Here is a 21,432-nt window from a genome sequence, read left to right as displayed (position 1 = left end):
TAACAAGGCAGACGCCAACTGTCTGAAGAAGTAACTGAAAGACTGAGACTGAGCTACGCCTCAAGAGCAGCCTGGCAGGCGAGCCGGTCCGTTCTCTCAATTGGACCAAAAACTACATAAGTCACCAAATACACTCGTTAAGAACAGTTCACGCACCTGTGCAGCCAAGCCAAGCAAAGTCTATGTGTGGGGTGAACTGGGCTGACACCAATGTCTGGCTTTTCCTAGCAAAGAATAGACCTTCACTGAATAACTACACGTAGCAGTAAAGAGACAACACAGTGTGTTTGAAATCCTGTAATATACTACAGCAAACCCTGCCAGGAGAATCAGGACTGAGGGGGTTTTCCTGTGTAGTATTTGGACTGCAGAGAGTATAAAGTCTTGATTATATGCAGTCGTCGACACCTGGTTATTCAATGGCTGAGCAGTCATTCCTACCATTCAAAGTCTGCTGCCATGGGTAGTTGAACTATAATGTAAATTATCCACAGTCAGGAAAACAACCAGGCACGAGGTCATCTGCGTTAAGTCTGGCGATCACTGTAATTCTACATCAGACGGACCCAAGTGGATCCTGGTGGACTTGAGGTATAGTTGAGCCTTAACAGACCCAGTCTAAACAAAAACCCTGCATCTTAGCAGGTGGATCTGGCATCTGTGTAAAGCACAAAGGCTGTGGATGAAGGGAGAGCTGCCTGCCGAGAAACACACATAAGGATGCCCTACGCATGCTTAAAGGCTCAGACGTTTAAAACTAGAAAATTACAATTAGACCTTTTACAAAAGGCTGTATCACATGAGCTCATTAGTGTTTCTAACCTCCACAGCAGAACGAGCAAATGAAGCCTGCTTGATGCCAGAACATGAAAAGCTCACATGAATTTGTAACACACCACAGTGTGTCATCTAACACTATCGGAGACAAAGCTCTCCGATTCGTCACAATAAATTCAAGTGATGAAAACAAAAATCCTAGAAACAAATGGCAGAGTCGTATTTCTGTGCATATGCTTAACCTGAGGGCTGATCAGCTCTGCATTTGTTGCACACACCCAGCGCTGATGAAGTGATGCGCTGCTGCAATCATGCCTGTGTGAGGACTGAGTGCTTGAGTTAGCCAAAGGGCAGAGAGAGACCGAGACACAGATGGGATGAACTTCAGAGAAATGAACAAGTGAGAAAGAAAACGTATGCAAGCAGAAACTGGACACCTGTACGTGACACAGACGTGACAGAGAAACACAGTGATCACAGACAGGACTTTACCTGATACAATGTGTTGCTGGTAGTTATAAGAGTTGGGAATTGCACCGATTGGAAGAGAGGCTTTGGGATTCCCTGGCTGCGCTTCCTCGTCATCCTCGCCAAAGTGGTGGACTTTCTCATACTTCTCCAAGTATCTGTGCGGCGGGAAGAGAGAGAGAGGGAAAACAGGATAAGCAAACATCTGAGCTACTTCCTTTTCAAGGTGCAAGGTTGTTTTTTTTTTAATGCACACGGGCAGATTTTTGAGAGCACAGAAGGGCTGAAGTCGATGTTTTAGAGTTTTAAGTTAGTTGTTGGCTGAAGCTGTTCTAAGAATGAGGGCAAACAAAATTTCAGATTAACTGGACTGCTTTAGAAAATGTGAAGGAGAACTTTATTACTCTTAACTGCATCTTCATAAGTTATACTTCTTTTCCTGCTGACAAAGGCCTCCACCCATTCATGCTACAAAGTGAATGCGTAATGCAACAATTAAATGACAGAAAGTAGGGCTGCTCGATTATGGCAAAAATGATAATCACGATTATTTTCACTGAAATTGAGATCGCGATTATTTGACGATATTTATTTAACCCTTTAAGACCTACTATAGAACCAAGTCCGCCAGAGCTTATATTATTTTTTTTACATGTTGTAGTGCCGTTTGTGGGAGCATTTCAATTTGCTATGCAACTGTTATAGCCCATATTTTAATAATATGTATGCATTAAGTCCATAGTAACTACATTAATTGCAAAAAAGTGCAATAAACTACAAAAAAATTGAAAATCGTTTTTGTTTTTTACATGTATTTCTACTTGGAGAAATTTAAGAGGTTTATCCCTCAAAACTTTAAATACAAAAAAGTTGCAAAAAAAAGTTTACTACAACAACAGGAAATTTATTTTGAGTGTCTTCATAGTTTTATTTTGGAGATACAGCAATTTTTATATACTGCAGGAAAAACGAAAAAACAATCCTATGATGCAAATTTGCAAAGAAAACAGCATGTGCATCAAAATAAACTATTTCCAGCAGTGCAATTTGAGTTCTAAGCATCCCAGCAACTATTCAGAAAGGTCAAACATGACCAGTATAGGCTTTTAAGGCCTACAAGTAAAAAACTACAATTTCCGCGAAAATGACGTCACTTCCGGTTTCGGCCAGGAAATGGCAGACATGCGACAGTTCCCGCTGACGTCTGTTTCACTGTGGGAAGTGTTACGAACAGCTGATAGGAACGGCAAAGCGTGTTTCTGGAATATTGTGTTTTTGTTCCTGCAAGAGCTTTTTATGCAGTTTTTGCAAAGCTTTATGTGGAAGGAAACCGTGACCGAGGACAAGCTGATGGCATCAGATGTAAGTACAACTCCTCCGGTTTCATATGCAAAACAAATTATTGCGCTAGCTTACACAGTTCCGGTTCTACAGGGATTTAAAAATAGTTACACAACACGGAGCGTGCTGCTCTGACCGGCTTTAAAGGGTTAACAATGACTTTAAAAAATAATATAAAATAGTGTGCAACACCACTGAAGTTTTTTTTACCTCGCTTTTCAACCAGCGGCAGTCACTCTCCTCTCCAAATAACTTCTGTTTAGCTTTCCGGGCTTCCCTCGGGTCCTCTTAATCAGCGGTCTCCAACCTTTTTTGCGCCCGACAATATTTTCACGGACCGGCCTTTAAGGTGTCGCGGATAAATGAGGGAGGGGCTAATAATCGGCTCAGTCATTTTTAATGATCGTTGAAAGCCCAGATCGTAATCGTGATTAAAATTCGATTAATTGAGCAGCCCTAACAGAAAGTTCCTGTTTTTTCAGTATCCACTATAGAAATGTATGACTTTTACAGTAGTAAAAGATTACTACTACTACTACTACAGTAGTAATCTTGCTATTTTTTTTATTACAGGACAGTCTGTGCAATGAGCTAACAGAACTTTTTCAATAATGTTACACATTTATTTCTTACACTTTAAGCCCAAAGCATAATTTCTTTATCATGTCGAAAAGCAGAGGTATCATTTTCTACTTCTTTTTCTGATATTTAAAAATACCCGAGGGATTAAATGTGTCGCTAAACTTCTTTACAGTGACAGAAAGGAGAGCTTACGCTGGTCCAGCCCGCATAAGATCAAAGAGGGTCCGATGTGTGCCACAGTGTAAAATCAGTCTGACATCCCAGCTCTAAAGCTTTAGGAAACAGAGGCAACGCAAAGACCGTTTTCAATTTCAGCTTTTTCTAAATCCGGATCTCTGAGTCGGAGAACAAAAACAACAAATAACTTTTCTTCATACACACATTTCCTTCAGTGATATGGCTTTAAATAGCTCGGCGAGAAGAAGCCACAAAACAAAAGAGCAGCCGTGATGGCAAAGATGGAAAGAGCACAACTGGCAATGATTTGTTTATATAATAAAAAAAGGAAAGAAAAACCCCAACACAAATAATGCTCTGTGATAATCACACACTCTTGCATGGTGAAAAGTCCACTCTTGAATTTTCAGATAGTGCTAAACATGTGCAACTATGCCCGATAAAAAAAAACAACGAACAAACAAACAGTAAAACTAAAAGGAATGAAAGAAAATAACACTGTTTGTAGTTACTTCTCATAGTTGCGTTGGAGTAGGTTTATACTGTAAAGTGCCAACACTGAAGTACTACCATCCTTAAAGACACAGCTACTAGACGATACAGCCGACCGCATCCACAGTAATCTCTCACTGCAAAAAGCCACTGATTGGAAGAAGAAGAACCCACAAGCATAGGAGAAACTACACGAGGAAGACAGCAACTAGTGTGGCTGCCGACACGGATCTGAACAGACTGGCTGATACAAAGAGAGTCGGGTACGGAAGCACTTTGCGTTTGCAGCGGATAACCACTGGCTGATAACTGATTCTCAAATGATAACATCCAAATGATGCAATCATCCTTTTCAGACCACATGAGAAAATGCTTAAAATTTAGTAAAGCACCTAAAAGATCTCACAGAACTCAAGGTGAATGAGTTTCAGTTTGTATTAACATTATTCTCATGTCATCCTTAAACACACTTTAGCATTTTGTTGACATTCCTGCTGTGAAGTCAGCCGTGACCCCCTGTGTTTACAATGGCTAACGTAAGATAAATGCTTAAAGCTAATGTACTGTAACTAACATTACACCTTGTAGTCACATCAGTAAGCTACTCAGCAATCATCCCAGCATTTCAGTCTGTGTCCTGTCAGCAAAACATATTCTTAACATTTCCTGTTACTTTAATTTACAGATGAATGCTTTTATGTCCATTTTTGTGATTTATTTAGGCTAATAAGTCTAGCAGGTGGAGGGGATTTAGGGCAGTGTGTCAGATTCAGTTAATCTAGAGCTAAAGCAGAGTCTCTTTGAGGAATGCCCACATCGTTTCTGCAGACTCTCCTTGCTTCTGTTATGCATGTTGCAGACAGACGATTCACAGCTGGTCCAGCTGAAGAACTAAAAATGCATGGGTTGAGTGTCACTGGGTCTCCTACTAGGATGAGAAAACGTTGATGTGACCGACTCTGGACGTCTCTGTGGGAAATGTGTTACAATAAACTATTTGGGAGATACTAGAGTGAAGTAACTAAGGGAAATATGTCAATTAATGTAACACACTTCAAATTACAAGCAGAGTTGAAGAATGAGACGATGGAAGTAAGATCAACACCTGCTTTCACTGGAAACAACAAAAAATTATATAAATAATGTGCTCAAATTAAACTCAAAGCAATACAAGTAAAAGGAAAACATAAAAAAACAAAACAAACAACTAAAATTTCCGTAATGAATGCGACCTGTACGCAAAAATGCCCTGAGGCCTTTGGGGTCACTTTACTGCTTTACTTTATTAAAACTATGTTATGTTACAGCATTACCTGCTGGTGTTATTATGAGGAGTGCTTTGTGTCATCAAAAGGAAACGCCCCATTGCAATTAAACTCTCTCAAGGGTGTGCAGCCTACTACCCATTTACCTTTGAGTGATCTGACTTTATCTCATTGCATAACAAGGTGATATAGGCAGTATTTCCTCTAACGTAAAATTAGGACAGAGTTTGTTTGTTCCCTGAGTGTGGCAGCTAAAAGCAAATGTCTGCAACACCAGCATCACAAACAGGCCAGCACGGCCTCAACTGCGGCCCTCAAACCGGTTCTTTAAAATGTGAAGTCAAGCTCCTTACTGTGTGACTTATCACCCTGGCACCGAATCATGCAAATACTCAACTAGCTTCCAGCTCGCCAAAGGAAAAGGCAACACAATAAACACACCAGATTTCTCCCCCACCCCACAAAAATGCAAGAGTTCATGTTCACTCCTAAACTGCCCTGCAATCACTAGAACTGCAGAAACAAAGCAGGGAATGAAAGGAGCTAAACATCCTTTTATGGGCTCTGAAGTCTTAAGTAAAGAATGACATACAATGGAAATAAGCACACAAAAAGAAAGTACCGTCTTTGCATAACATGCACACCTCTCACAGTCATAAAGGGGGGCTTTGCATGCTTTCTTAAATTTTAAATGCCGCACTTTCCATGCACCTGAACTGCCGGTTGTTAGGCAACTTTGATTTCAAATGAATGAGCTACATACACATTTTCCTCACTTTTACCTGCTAAAAATCTATGGTAGAAGCAGCTGCAAGCCAAAAGCAAATTCCCTCTCATTCTTGGGAACTTCTCACTCAACTTGCATGGAAAAGAAAAAACGTTCCGAATGAGCATGTGACTGCAGATTCAGACTTTTTTACATATCATAAATACCTCGTAAAAATGTGCACAAACACCACACACACACACACACACACAGTAAAATACCTTAGTATTACCAGTGTGGCAAGCCCAGCTTGTGTGGCTGTGAGTCACCGAGCGAGTGCTGTTTCTGAATTAGGCTCTGCTAGTTCATCGTGGCCGAGGTAATCCCCCGTTCGCTGGCTGCCGGGTGACACGCTGGACTATAAATACACTCAGCCTTCATTTGCAGAGAGAGACAGAAAGTGAGTGAGGGAGGAAGAGCAGGAGAGCGATAGGGCCTACTCCCGACTGCAGCGTCATCAACCGCTGTCTGAGTACAAGCATGAAGAAAGGAAAAAAGAAAAAAAAAAAAAAAGGGGGGGGGGGGGGGGGCATGGGAAGAGGGGAGAGGAATGGGCTGCAGATGCTTGTGCCTTCACTTCCCCTTTTTCCCCACCCTCATGCGCGCATTTTGAGAGAAACATCAGTCCCTTGCAGCTTCAGTAGCACGCGACCACCAGGCAGCACAAACCGCCGTGGCTTGCCTCAATATTACTACAACCGTTTAGGGAAGTGTGTGCATGTTTTTTTTGTTGTTGTCACAGAGCGCCTATTTTCCCTCCAAAATAAATGGGCTGAGCACGCCCGCATGGGGGAAACTCGCAAAGCGCGAGCAGTGATGAGCAGACCCCGGCGCAGACAGCTACTGTCATTAGCGCGGCGTTATTTACGGACATCTGGATCAGGGATTGGGCACTCTAGTCTTCAGTTACTCTCAACTACCCAAATGCCCCCAGTGCGTGTCAGTGTATGAGAGTGGACTGCCCCCTGCTGGACGAGGACGCTGAGATTACAAACACACACAAAGTGAAAGTTTCTGCAGAGAAATGTTTGCTGGGGTTTAATGGAGTTGGCTGCCCAGCGCAGGCTGAGGGTGGTTTACTTTGTCAATAATCACGGGAGCGATTATGGAGGTCACTGAGCCAACTGAGAGCGGGATCACTGACAGCACTAACCATTTGTTCAACTTAAAGCCAGTACAGAGCATGCATGTCAACTGACTCATGATGATGCAAAGTTGCTTAAAGAAGACTAATCTTTTCCTCACTTTCTAACATGCATATAGCGTATATAAAAAGGGTGGAGACACCTTAAAAAAAATTGCCAAAATTTCAAGTATTGATATCGGCACACTTTTTCTCCTTTTGGCGCTGAAAAATGTCAGTAAGCACAGAAATCCTCATACAGTCGTTTCATGCACTGCTTTGTTTACGAGTGGTGGACAGTCAGAAGAAAGCTGCCTTAAAAGCAGAGCAGCTAAAGCAGAGGAGCTGTAACGATGCCCAGTATGAGACATATAAAGATTATTTTGAACTGTGAGTCATGCAAAGCCACTCCTGTAGAATCCACTAATAAAAATTTGGCATTGAGAATGAAAAGCGCCACATTGGCACTGTGCTCTGCTGAATGGAACCAACGCTAACTCGTCAAGGAAAAGTGTGACCCGAGTGTCTCTATCTTTTTTGGAAAATCCTGACATGAGCTGTTAAAGGGTCCTTTCCGCTGAAAAGGATGCCTCGGCTACATCGGACTTTGCGATGATAGCTTTTCACCACGCAGGCACATCATTGCCTTGAAAATGGAGATGGTGACCACTCACACATTTTGTCTAAAACCAGTTATTTTGTAACACTATAAATAGTAGGATGAATCATTGGTATGGCTGTATATTCAGAACTAGGGCTGCCACGATTAGTCGACTAGTCACGATTACGTCGACTATCAAAATCGTCGACAACTAATTTAATAGTCGACACGTCGTTTGAAGATTTGTAAGATCCCAGAAGACACAGGAATAAGTAGTAGGATTTAAGAGTGTAATAACGGACTGAAGATGGCAGCACTGCATGTACAAGGATGCCAGCTGCCGTTAAACCCCGAAGAAGAAGAAACTGTGTCCCAGAATTCATAGTGCGGCCCTGCTCAGTTTCCAACAATGGCGGCAGTTAGTTAGTTTTAATGTTACTCTTATTATTCTTTCTGGGTCACAAAATAAACATTTAACATATTTTCAGACGAGAATGTAGCTGTGTAAACTTCAAACATCTGCTCAGTTTATCAAGACACCACATATTTTCAAAAGCGCTCCGACGTTTCCGGAGACGTCTGTTACCCACTAGCTCGTTAGCTAGCCGGAGTTACAGGCTCACTAGAGCCGTGAGAACACCGGACTCCCGGCAAATCGTTTTCAAACCCACCCCGTCTTTCGCTACTCAGGTTAAATATATATAAGTCACTTAGAGAACTTAAAAATGATATTGTTTGGCTTTTTTCAGTATTTTATTTGTTCCTGAGTAAATCGGTTTGGCTGAGATTAAAGTTACAGTTTTTACACAGCTGAATAAAGGTCAAGCAGACAGCTGATTATCAGAAGTGTGAGATGCTCGAGAATATACTCAGGTGTCCTGTTATATTTTAGATAGCAAGGAGCAGACGTCTGAGTTTATTAAACTTCTCCAAAACAATCTGCAAACTTCATTAAAATTTAATAAACTATCATCTTGTCTTTATTTTTAGTTAGCACATACCTTAAACACTTAAAGCTGTAGTGATGATAGTTATATAAGAGCAGATGCATGCTCGTGCAATAAGCTGTACGTTTTACGTTCAATGGATGCATGATCTGATTAGTCGACTAATCGCAAAAATAATCGGTGACTAGTCGACTATCAAAATAATCGTTTGTGGCAGCCCTATTCAGAACATGCTAAAGTGTGATCCATCCAAACTGTAGCTGTGATTGGTTTTGTGGGTTCCACTATTGCCCCGACAAGAAGAAATCAAAAAGTATTTATAATTTCATTACTAAGGACATTTGTTTATATAATAAATGTAAAAGCTGCAATATTACACTGAGGGATTTTCTAGGCTGTTAACTGTCTGGCTGATAAAATTGGAGGGAAAACAAAAATCTGCCTAAGTGGTTAGTCTGAATGTGAGAAAACAGTTCAAACTGAGCACAGTCTAATGGATGAGGTTAGAGACAGTCTGTGCAAATATTGTGTGTGCATTTAAGAGTAATTTGAAACAGTTAATTACATTCTTCAGTAAACCAGTCGTATTTTAAATGCAGTTCATACATGTGGCACTTTAGGCTGTGCATAACACAATGACACGTGTTTACTATGTGTGGCCAACGCGATCAGAACGACAAGAGTCATTTAAAATAAATAAATTAAAACCTTCCCAAAAGCAGACACATTTTCTCGTTTGGCTCTGAAGTTATCTGCTTTCATTTCTTCATCACATCCCATCTGCCTTCACGGGTCCCGAATGCAGCAATGAGACCCTTTTAGACACTTAAGGGGGATCCACACAGCAAGCGCGGGGCAAGTGGGACCAGCGAGTGGGCTGGTCAACCCTACTAATATGTCAATCATTATTTTCCTTCACTCTTATTGGTAGATGCTTTGATCACTTGTGTCAAAGCTGTGGAAAGCTTAATCTGGGAGGCACGCCTGCAGAATAATGACTTTGGTCAGACAGACAGGTATCTGTAGGTGACACTTTGGAATCATCGGTTAACTCAAGCTGTACACTGACTCATACTTCTAGGGGCCGACAAGCAACATGCAGTTTACCTGTATGGTCGACTAGTGGCCCACATTCCTAAAACACAACATGCTAAAACAATTATTGAAGTCAGTGCTACTTCAGCTTACTGGGAGCGTGCTCAGCTTTAGGTTGCCAACTGGCTCTGGCTCTCTTGTAATTTGCCTCCCCCACCCCTCCTCACTCAGACCATCAGTCTATAGATCTTCGCTGCACAAGGTGCTTTGACTGCTCACGACTTTGAAGCCACATCTATTAATGAGGGCTCAGTTCACTTCAGTAAGATGTGACGGTTAACCTGGATGCCACCTTCCCTCAATTTGAATGCAGCCATCAGTGATATGCCTGTGCCTCCCCAGGTCAAAGTCTCCCGTGAGAAGGCCTATGAAAACAATAACACTTGTATGGGCTTATAAAGTGTTTCTCACTAGTGCTTGCTTTAATTGTCTATATAGCATGTACATAATCTTATCATGGGTGTCTTCCAGCACTAGAACATTAGAGATTTACTCTTTAGAGTTTACTCTTTTAAGACACGGGTTGCTATTAACTTGGGATTGACTAAAATACAGAGAATAAACTCCAGTTAAAAGCAAACCGCAAGCTAAGTCATGCAGTTCTGCTAAAGAGCTTAAGAAAATGGCAAAGTCTGGTTGTGGCTCTGCCAAATACATCTGCCTGTTAGCAAGGAAACTGAGAGAAGGAGATTAGGCTATCAGTGGTGGCCAACACTGCTGGAGGGCAGGTCAAATTACAGACAGACCCAAAAAAAAAAAAAAAAGTCCCAAGAGCCTTCAGATGTTATCTGTGATAGAAGGTTTGCTCTTGTATTGTGCAACATCTTCTACTAATGCGTATAAAACCACAGGAGGCAGCACTGGTCCACATGCCTCTCTCGATAACTCATCTTCATTTAGGCGACCCTGAGCAGCAGCTAGGATGGAGCAGGAGGAATACAAAGAGAGCTAATGCAAGCCAGATCAAACGCCACTTCATCCAGATGTTTCAGGAGAACTTACAGGAGGCTGTGCAGCATGGCACAGGAAGCAGTGGCACCAAACAGCCATCACGGTGCATGGCATAATCTGATAAAACGGTGTGAAAATTAACACCTGCTAGAAAAATATGTGTGCAGTCCAAAAGCTGGGCAATAGTTCAATGTTGTGTTTTCATTGGTTTGTTGCCTTCTAGAAACAGCAATATCACGTGTGTAAAGCTAAAGACCTGATGTTTAACGAACTGCACAGATATGTGTCGGTAGCGGTGATTCCACACTTTATCTGGAAGATCCGTGTAGAATGTGTAACAGCTGATTTATTGGACATTTATCAACTCGTTTGTTTTTACCATTAACCATTACTCTAAGACCAGAATCAGCCATTAACTGCTTCCCCAAAAGAGGATTTCGCCCTATACCGGACATACTCCAGCTCCACCAGCTCTGAAAAGCCATTCTAACCAGAACCTGCAGCAGGTGGAGAACTGGTTCATGTGTCATGCTCACCAAAGCTACAATGGCAGAGGAAGAGTCCATACATGGCTACAAATAAAAGCAAACAAAAAAAAAAAAAAAAAAAAAAACCCAGGTGTGACTTCATATTTAATTTGAGAATGCATGCATGTCTCCTGTTGCAGTGCACATGCACTCAAATGCAACCTACCATAAATAACACATCAATCTAAACCGACTGCCACCATAGACAGTACAAAAGATTGCTTTTCAGACCCAAAAGCTACATCAAAGTCAAGGTACAAGTGCCTTAGACATACATCCTTTCAGTGAACACCAGGGGGTGATCCCCAGGGTGGGGGGAGACTAACCAGAACATAAAGTCCATGTTGTGAATTTTGCTAATTTTAAGAGTCAGAAAACGTGTGACCGACAACCCATTAACCAATGAGTTTTAGTCATATCCATTCCTACTCGTCACATCTAGTTTGAAAACACCAACAGGGCAGCGGTGAAAGTATCCCAAACCAAAAGCAATGTCTATATTTCATTCTTCGATTGCAATGTAGATCTATTAACAGATGTTATCCCTGAAAGTTGCAGTTACTTCAAAAGGTTTCGGTCTCTTTGGGCAAAGCATGGTTCACTATACAGACAGAGTGACAGGACACAAGATCCCCAAGGCTGATACGATTCTATTCATTTGACACTTTCTCCTAAGAACATAGATTCAAATAAGCATAAATTTGCATTAATCATAATCCACTAGCAGTGATGTCATGCTCACATGAGTGTACCACCTTCTAATTGTAAGGGTCTAAAAGAAGGGTCACAAGGCAGAAACGGTTGAGAAATGCACAGCTAACAGAAGAGGACTTGATGTGAAACATCCTACTATTGAGTGAAATGAATAAACCCATGAGCGGGATTGCACCTGCTTCTCCGTGTTGCTGTTAGCTTTTAAAGAGTGGTCTGCACAAGAAGCACCCTGCTGAACTCTGGAGACAGATCGCTTAGTGTTGGCTGATTCAGCATCAAGCAGTATACACAAAGACCTGTTTCTGTTTGTCTAACCACAGTATTGAAGGAAAAAAAAAAAAGCAAACTCATAAGCATAGCATGAGTCAAAAGGTGAATCCAATTTGAAACACTCATGAATGAACATGTCAACAGATCACTGTCACGTGTGCTCATCAAATCAGACTTATGATTTCAAAATAAATGCATTTTGAAAGAAGGCATTTGGATAAGTAAATATAACACAAGGGGCTTTCTGAAAACTCTCCCCGTTTAACAGTTTAAATGTGTTACTGAAAGCCAGAATAAGCCATAAGTACAAAATAAAACAACTGATAAATTGTCCATTTGAGCTTTTGCAGAAGCTGGAGTGAATGTTCCTTGATGTCAGGCTCAAGGGCCCTATTTCCTCCCAATGGGGTTGCAGCAGCGAGGGCAAACAAAGGTTAAAGCGGGGTATCCGTCACCTGACTTGGTTTCTAGGTACAGCACGCCTCAGTTTGGGAACAAAAAGTAGTCGAAGACTAAAGCTATTTCAAAACACTCTTCATTCACTCTCAAATTACAGAGTTTGCCCGAACAAACTGCATGATGGTGTATTAGTGGGAACAACAACAAAAAAAAAAAACAAGGTTGTGAAGGTTCAAAGTTTGCTCCAAACCACTTCCAAATAATATGAAACTACTAATGGAAGAGAAAACCGTGGGAGACGTGAAATTGTGTTGACTGAGAATCACTTGAATCGTTGCAGCCATGGGAAAAAGTGGAAGCAGTGTTGAGTAACTGGAGGCCAATCCAGCAAAATTCAGGGTAGAGTACATATAGATATGTCAAATTATAGAAGGGGGAAAAAGGTAGCAGGCTGACAGGAACAGATTTGGAGGGGAAACGTATAAACTGGCTGCAGTGATGTAGCAGACTGTCCTATTATCTCCCCAAACTCCTTAAATCCCTTTAAATTTTCACACTTTTTCATGTTGTGTACAAGTCCTGGCCATATTCAATATATTATTTAACACTCTCCTTCACCGCCCTCCCTTGGACAACATCCTTCTGTATGTCTGACTGACTGATCAGGGATTTTCTTAATGTCGCACCTCTTATTTACATATGTATCTCGTGCCCCAACACTGCCAGTAAACGAGCCCAAAAACAGAGCTGCGTCTTGACTGCGCCCTCAGAGTGTCAGAGTGATCTGAAGCTGGTGCTTTGATCCAGACACGAATCCGTCCACCCCTGAAGTTGAAATGAAATCAGCGCCATTGGTGAAGATTGATGTCAAAGCAGCGCTCACAACACGTTGAAAACGAGCTGGAAAAATGTTTCTGGCACGCGTCGCTCACTTATTACAGTGACATTCAGATATCAAATAGATGGCAGTGGGAGCTGGCACTGAACTTCAGCGCTGCTTATTACTCTGCGCTGAGTGGGAAGCGCTGACCAGAGAGGGGGGCCACATCGTGATCGTCCCATTCATTCAGAGAAAAGAAGTCAGGGCAACAGGCGGTGCGATCCTGGTGAAGGTTTTCAGAGCTGTACTTTTCTACCTGGGAACTCTTGGAAAATAATTCAGAGAGTGGATAAAATAAATAAGGAATGAACACTTTAAGATGGGCCTGTTTAAGATAGCAGACTTTAAAAAAAACAAAAAAACAAACTAAACTGCACCCAACCTGACAATGCCCTTAATCATCACTTATAAAACACAAACTGTTGCCTGTGTGTTCACAATAGTTAAAGGAGCAAACATTGCTCACAAACTGCCAGGCTGTCAGTGGTTACAGCTGGTCATTCAACTGGATAATCAAGGTTAACTGATATTAGCAAACATCCACCCAGCTCAAGTGTCCTTGAGAGAGAGAGAGACACTGAATCAGACACTGAATCTGAACCCTGTGTACCTGCCTATGACCTCTGAACCCCCCGCGAGACAGCAAAAGAGAAATTTCCTCCACAGCATTTACAACATTCACCCACTTTTTGCCAGGCAAAAGTAAAAGGGGGGGGGGGGACAGCATGCAGGGAAGAGAGAATAGTCTCTTCATTATCAGCGGCAGTTGAAGCAAGACAAGCCCTCGCTGCCCGCTGCCTCTGACATCCACTACACCGAGCCACCTCAGATAAACTTTAGAAAGCAGCTCCGAAGGCTCTCGTGACACAAGAGCGCAGCAGCTGTAAGCGAGGCCTCCTTTCCTCTATGTCTCATCTTCCTTCCCAATATTATAGGCAATAATTACAGTGACTAAGCTCAGCGAGACAGGTGAAAGAGTCTCAGATGGCCGTAACGTTTATTTATATCATTTTCTGACTCAAGTTTGCATCTGGTATTTATGAATGTGGTCTTGACATAAAATAACAGCTGCATTTATTGCTCAAATTGTCCACGCAAAGCAAACTTAAAGAAATCCAAAAGCTGTTTAATACTAAACCTGTTAGACACAGGCAAAAAAAGAAAAGAAAAAAAAGTCTTATGTCTGTTAAGTTTTACTTAGGCTGTGAGGATATCTGCATAAATCCCAGCACAGAAAACCAAACAACTTTGCACTGCAGCTACTTGCACTGTAGTAAGAGGAGGACTAGAGACGACCAACTGCTGTCTTGTCAGAGGTCAGGGCTTCCTAGTGGACCATTGCACCAAATCACATGATCATTTGCTTGAGAAAAGCTGTCTTGTAACGCATTCTGCCATTAACACTGATATGTAGCAGGTTAATACTTTGTAACCAAGGAGGTATTAAGACTTTGACCAATTCTAACTGCATCCATAACTGTGGGTAATCTGTGAACTATCAGCAGATAACTTGTTGACATAGAAACTTGCAAAATATCCACGAGCGGATTACAAGTGTTTCACTGCAGGTGTGATCCCTCGTAGGCAGGTGCTGGCGAGGGGAACAATCGTTGCATGCATGAGGAAAGGAGTACAGCGAAAGAGGCCAGCACCAAAACCACAAATGCCAGCTGTTGGAGAAGGCAGACTCTCATCATGACAGATAACTTGGGTTAAGAGTTTTGGAGGGGGGCTGTGTGAAATGCACATCAGAGCCCACATATCTGCTCAGTGGTGCATCAAAACCAAATGTCCTCTCCTGGCTACAACATTTTCACCAGTTTGACATACAAAAATCCTGCTTTAAACCGTGCTCCAAAAAAAACAAACAAAAAAACAAAAAAACAACGCTACGATCCACACTTGACAGCCCTCACATTTAAGACTGGTGTTCTTATCTAGCCCTGCCACAGCAAAAGTACACAATAGAAACTTAAGCTGCCTGACACAATGTTGTCCTAGTGCAGGTTCCCAGCAGAGAGGCGCAGAGAGGGCTGGATCCTGCATGCTGACTCCATCTCTACATTTGTAAACACTTCCCACATGCTACCTGAGAGGACAAGAGCTGCATGCTCCGTGCCACTTACCGAAGGTAGTACTGTTTTAAAGCGAATGCAGCGTTGGAACAACTCCTCGGAAAGTTAAACTCCTCTCCAAGTTCAATCCATTGGTTTTTGTCAGATACCTGAAAAGAAGAAATGAGTTCGTTAAGAGATGAAAAACACCGGCGAACCACAAACAAAAAAAGAGCGGTTACACCGACAGCAAGCCATCTGGTCTGCCACAGGTTCCCCCCGCAAAAAAAAAAATGAGGCAACACTAGAATCATTAATCAATAACTTTTGGAAACTGCTCTAAAATATTTTAGGAGGAGGGAAAAAACACCAGAGTGTTTAGTATAAAATTATTATTTTTATAAGTTTAGCCTCACATGTGTTTATTAGCCGTGCTTATTTACAATTGAGTACAATAGGTACAACTGCCTGACTCCCTTTAGGTCATTATCGTTACTGTTCAGGCTAGTTAGCACTGTAGCTAACGAGCTAACTTGACTTTCCTCATTTTTGGCGTTAAAACCTAGCGGGGCTAAACTCCAGCAAACTGCCCCCGGCGGTAAACAAATGCTTTAGCTTGAGGCGACCCGTTTGAATTAGGAGTGGGCTTTTGGTAGCGTTTACTGTATGCACTGCATGGGCCTGTGAGGCCTACATTTTGTCATCAGCCATGAAGCCGAAGAAAGATGGCTATGGCGAGAAAGAAAATTCAGGCTTCCCCCCCCCTCCCGGGTGAAAACTACCGGTAAAACCCCGGGCGAGACGCCGCGACCTAAGCGGTGTTTTCCTAGGCCGGGCTCCGAGCCGATAATCGATGTTAAACGTGCCCGCTAATTTTGAGTCGCTCCAACTGCACTCTGACTCGGAGCGGTTGTACACTCAATTCAAACCACACACAACAACACAAGCCACCACATTACATAGAGATACATGGCAAACTAGCACAAGGCCAACACCGACCCACTAACGCTGTTCTGGAAGCTTACACTTGTCCCGTGTTACCCATACGGAGTTGTGGAGTGGTCCACCGGGAAGTCCACGGAAGGCAGAGTGTGGAGAAAATAACACTTTTAGTTCGCACTCACCTTAGCAAAGCCACCTAAAGAGACGACTCTGATATAGAGAGCATTCAGATCCAGCTCTTTCCCACCCACGATAGGAATCTTCTTGAACGGCGATCTGTTGGAAAAACACAAGAAATAAATCCACATTTGTTTAAATAACACTTCTGGCAAACTCGCCGCTGCATGCAATGGTGATTTAAAGTTATATTTCTTGGAAATAAAGACGCCCCAATCTCACCCTCTGCTTTGGTGAAATTGCCGCAGCTCGTCCAGGAAAGCCTGTCCTTTCCTTCGCTGATCTAGTAGATTTTTCCCCGTCGAATTTGCCATTGTTTTTGCATGCAAAAACGGTTATACCCCACTTCAGTCGCTTCTTAAGACACCAAGGATCCCATACTCCGCCGGCGCTCAGTCATTCGCCAAGCTGAGTGTTTAAAAAAGTTAAAGAAATAGCTGATAGCAAGAAGAGCGGCAGCTCGCTAATAAAGACTGATGCACACAGAAAGCAAGCCCGATTCAAGCCCGTACTAAGTTCCAGCGAACAGTCGCAAATACGACCGATTTACCGGCAGGTTAGAAACGCCATGGCAGAAGGTGTTGAATTAATGCTTTTGGTCGCGGTTGTATTCGTTTGGAGTGGTTTGACAGTGTGTTACGGACGCAGCTCCGAGGCTATCGCACACACTGTAGAGCGGCAGAGGGATCCAGTTCTCAGACAAAAAGATGTGAAGGCCGCGGAGGCCGGCCTACCATGCGTGCAGCGACCTCTATGCCCGAAAGAGGAACTGCACCGTCCAGAACCGAGCGACCGCTGGAACAATAGAGACTGTTTTCTTTTTTAGGGACCGTCTGCCCTCTTCCCTCCGTGTGGAAAACGGGTCAGGAGGTACTTGGAAATGTCCCGTGGGGGAGGGGATAATACTAATTAATTGAGCACCCTTATTTTACCAATAAAATACGAGAACATATTAATCGCTGAATATTTTTATAAAAGGGAAAAAAATGCAGTAAAATTATTTCAAAATAGCCTTTACAGAAACTCTTTATAAACTGACAAGATATTTTTATTATGCTTTTCTACAGTAGAATAAGAAGTAAAGATACACTGTTCATCTCCTTCAGAAATGAATGAATATAGCGATCAAAATATCAGTAAATTAATAATAGTCTTTATATATGTTTTTTTTTTTTAAAATCCTGTAAACAATTTCCCTTTTAATGGTGATATTACCTAAATGTTTACATTGCACAGTATCCTGGTGCAGAGATCAGGGAAATCTTATATGTTCACAGTGACTGTGTAGCATTTATGGTGGTGCAAAATTTCCCTGCACACTGTAATTGCTAACTTTAAAGTTAAGGTTTTGGGTAGTTTGCATATGTTCAATACAGTCTTCAAGTTTTTTTTTTTCCTGCCATGCTGCTTTCTTTTTTCTCTTTCTTTTTCTGGTAAGCTGCCACTGTCCCTTGCTGACCACTTCAAAACGACTTTATCTCACGGGATGGTTGGAAATTACTCCTGATCCCTTTTTCCTACAACTGCCAAGCGGATATCTTCTTGATGGGGTTACATTCAACCATTACACGTACCCCTTTGCTCAATGAAAAACCTGTCACAAAATGGCGGAGACGTACGTTAGCAGACCCCATTTTGAGGAATTGACACTAGACAGTGGAAAAGTGCATGTCCCTGCGCGTGGTTTTCGAAATTGGGCTCTTTTTTTGCAAACAATGTGCGGCGCAGCGGAGCTCACCTCGCGTCTGTTTGGACTCCCCACCCGTCAACCGAATTCTGGGCTAACGTGTCGGTTAGGCGCTAGCCCGTTAGCTTTAGCGAGCGTTAGCAAAATTCGTCACTAATCTTTTCTGAGGGAATCGCGCAAAGCCAGCTACTCTGTCATATTTTACGCCGACGTGAAATCTAGTTCTACTCTTTTTCCACTGCCACTCGATAATAAGCGCTTTTTCTGGAAAGAAATTGTTGCCTCCGTGAACTCTTTGGACGGTAGCGGTGCCTGCTTCCTACTTTAGCCTGTCAGATTCCAATCCCCTGTAATCACTGCTAACAAAGTTACCTCTCCGTATGCCAGCTGCTTACATAGAAGCTCACAAACAGGCAGCAAGGATGCATATTTTCCCTACATTCATTAACCGCTAAAACCCTTTTATTACTCTCAAGAGATTTGGCTAACAATCTCTAGCCTTAACAGAAGGCTAACACTGTTAAGGGCGTGCTAAGTTTTGTAGCTACAGGCTAGCCGTGGTGCGTGCGTGCGATCACAGAGCAGTTGTAGCTAAGCCAAACAGCATTTAAAACTTAATTTTAACAGTCGAAAATTGTCAGTAAATTGTTTTTTATTATATTTGGATTTTTGGGGTTAATGCTACCACCACCGACCGGTTTTGCCGAGATGGCAAATGTAAATGCAGAGCGAAATGGTCGTTTATTACGCGTTGTCAGTAAAATGGATCTCTGCTAACATTTAGGGCAGAAACGTTCGTAAATGCTGTGACAGTTTACTGTCAAACACCAAAATGTTTATTCTGTGCATTTGAGTGTCATAAGTAAACGAAAACCAGCGGAATTGATTAACAACTAATAAAGAGTGGAATTGTTGGATACTGCGTTCAAATTTTAGAACTATTCTTTTAGAATAGTTAAGATTTTAACAGAGCCTGCGTTAGTGGCTTTATTCTTATAGTGAAGTACTTTTGAGGAATTTTTTTGGACTAAACAAGTGAATAAATACTACTTCTAAAGATTAGCTGTTTGTTCTAATAAATCCTTAGCCTGTTGTATGATAAATCACAGGAACCTTGAAATGCTTGCATGGTTCAAGAAAGTCAATCACCTTATACTTGTTTATAAGTAGAAAAGTTTTATCAGCTAATCTCCAGCTCATTTCCTTCCTCCCACAATCATAAATGTACCAACTAAGGTGAAAGAAAAATACTACAAATCACATTCACCATTATTAATTCATATCCCTAAAGCGCACATTTGGGAACAACATAGCTCTGTCTTTCCTCCATTCATTATAATACATTAATGAAGCGATGGATAGTGTGCTGTGGCTGCATTTGAAAGCTCCACAATCAGTTATGCCATCACTACAGAGGTCCTCATGTGATGTGACAGTCAGGCCTCTCATGACATATGGCGCAAATGGGGGCAGTTAGCCCAAGCTGCCTGCAAGCACGCAGACAAAAGATCCCAGTGGGATGCTAACCGCATGTAACGTCCTTACACTTCCCTCCACCCTGTGGCCTCTGCCGGAGCTCTTATCGCACAGGAGTCATAGTGTTGAGAAGCCGTTTGGTGGAAAAGGGCTCCATCTTCTGGTAGACAGGCATTGTGTGGAGGGGTAGTGAAGAGTCCCCTCATTGCCTTAGGAACATAATGAGGGATCAGTTGAGAGATTTTAAACTGGATACAGTGCTACAGTTGGAGCAGGATGCATGCTGGGAGATTAAGGGAGGGAGCTGCATGGGGTGGAGACTGATCCTAATGCAGATGGAAATAGTGTAATTTAAAAAGTTGGTTGTAGAATGAAAATAAGTACTTTAATTTTGGTTATTGATCAGGTTGCGTATTTGTGTTAGTATGTGAATCAATGAGACAACAGGCCTGTCTCTTTACTGTGAACATGACTTCAAAAATCCCTCCAAGATGGAAATAAAAGGACGTTATGGAGGACGTTGGAGTCGGATGATTCTCTGCGACACAGATACATTGTATCATAGTTGGTGATAATATGTAACATTAAAGTGTTTCCATATCTGTTTCGTGGCAGCAGACCTGAGTCAGTGACCCACTGCCTGTCAAGTAAGTGGTGCAGGAGGCGGTCAGGATTAGTCATGGCAATTTTATTTATATAGCACATTTCATTACGTGCCAGCTCAGTGTGCTTAACGTAAAAGATAAAAGCCTATATAGATCTAATATACCTTAAAGCAATAAAAACAACAATAAAACCTTGCCAAGAACCTTGGGAAGAGTTGAAAGATGTGCAGCTGATGACCTGAGAGGTTTGATTGGGTTATAGACAGCAAGTCAGAGATCTACTGTGGTGCAAACCACTGAGAGGTTTATGAAGTAACACAGGGGTTTTTAAAGGAAATTCTGTATTCATGAAGTGATGTTGATGTGTTTAAAGTTCTGTACATTCTGAACAAGCTGGTGTCGTTCTACTGATGGATGTATATGACGAATGACTGTTCAGGGACCTCCTCTCGTGATTCAAAAAGCATTTCAGAGTTGCTCTGTTGGAGTCACCGTCTCTGATGATGCTCCGCCAGCAGATGGAGAAACTGAAAAACTGAAGCCCAGTAAAGAGAAAAAAACTTGGACTAGAACAATAAGCGAAACTCTCCTCCCCAAGCTGCCAAGGAGGAAAGATGTTATTCACATGATTCTTCTCTATGGATACAATAGTTTGGTATTTTACTTTGGTAAAATAATGCATAAAATTCAATGTTTTCATGCTGTTAATTTTTTGGGTGATGCAGTATCAAATTGTATTTTTTTAAGATGTACTAATTAGTTGATATTATCTTTATATATATTTATTATAAAAATATAATAATGTGAATAAAACTTATTTTAAAAAGGTTCTGACATATTTGCGTCACAGCTAAGGGAGGGTCAGTGCCACCCCAAGGCCCCCTTTAGACGCCCTGCTTTGCATCACCCACACTCCACCATTGCTGTAGAGTGATCCAAATGTAATAAAATCACAGTGTTGTCGATACTTAATGATTTTCACATTACAAGGATCATTCCAACTTACAAAACAGAGCTTTCATCAAATCATATTACAAATGATAAATCATAATCATAATTCAAATGAATTAAAAACCGGGATTTGGACCCAGCCGTCCAAAAACATGGCCCTTCTTT

The 21,432-nt window shown here is 41.9% G+C and overlaps 1 protein-coding gene across 4 annotated transcripts in view; it reads right to left on the bottom strand.

Annotated features, from left to right (window-relative positions):
- The window catches only part of arid2 (AT-rich interactive domain 2), a 40,761-nt gene extending 20,826 nt beyond the window's left edge, over positions 1-19,935 (bottom strand). Inside the window, exons 1-5 of one of the 4 annotated variants that reach the window (XM_086268378.1) lie at positions 19,781-19,935; positions 16,771-16,956; positions 16,554-16,647; positions 15,502-15,599; positions 1,270-1,403 (exon numbers count right to left, since the gene is read on the bottom strand). In XM_086268378.1, the coding sequence (XP_086124504.1) occupies positions 1,270-1,403; positions 15,502-15,599; positions 16,554-16,647; positions 16,771-16,862 (418 nt within the window). In that variant the 5' untranslated portion in view covers positions 16,863-16,956; positions 19,781-19,935. Of the gene's footprint in view, positions 1-1,269; positions 1,404-15,501; positions 15,600-16,553; positions 16,648-16,770; positions 16,957-18,286; positions 18,588-18,607; positions 18,931-19,762 lie in introns of those variants that run through there. The other 3 variants (XM_086268379.1, XM_086268377.1, XM_086268376.1) reach the window with 3 other exon arrangements.
- Positions 19,936-21,432: the final 1,497 nt, after the last annotated feature.

The sequence above is a fragment of the Aulonocara sp. 'chitande type north' Nkhata Bay genome, linkage group LG17 (genome assembly GCF_057382095.1).
Source record: "Aulonocara sp. 'chitande type north' Nkhata Bay isolate Kocher_YH1m ecotype deep benthic linkage group LG17, A_spYH_male_GT1.1, whole genome shotgun sequence".
NCBI lineage: Eukaryota > Metazoa > Chordata > Actinopteri > Cichliformes > Cichlidae > Aulonocara > Aulonocara sp. 'chitande type north' Nkhata Bay.
The sequence above is the reverse complement of the archived record's forward strand: the minus strand, read 5'-3'. Positions and strand labels throughout refer to the sequence as shown.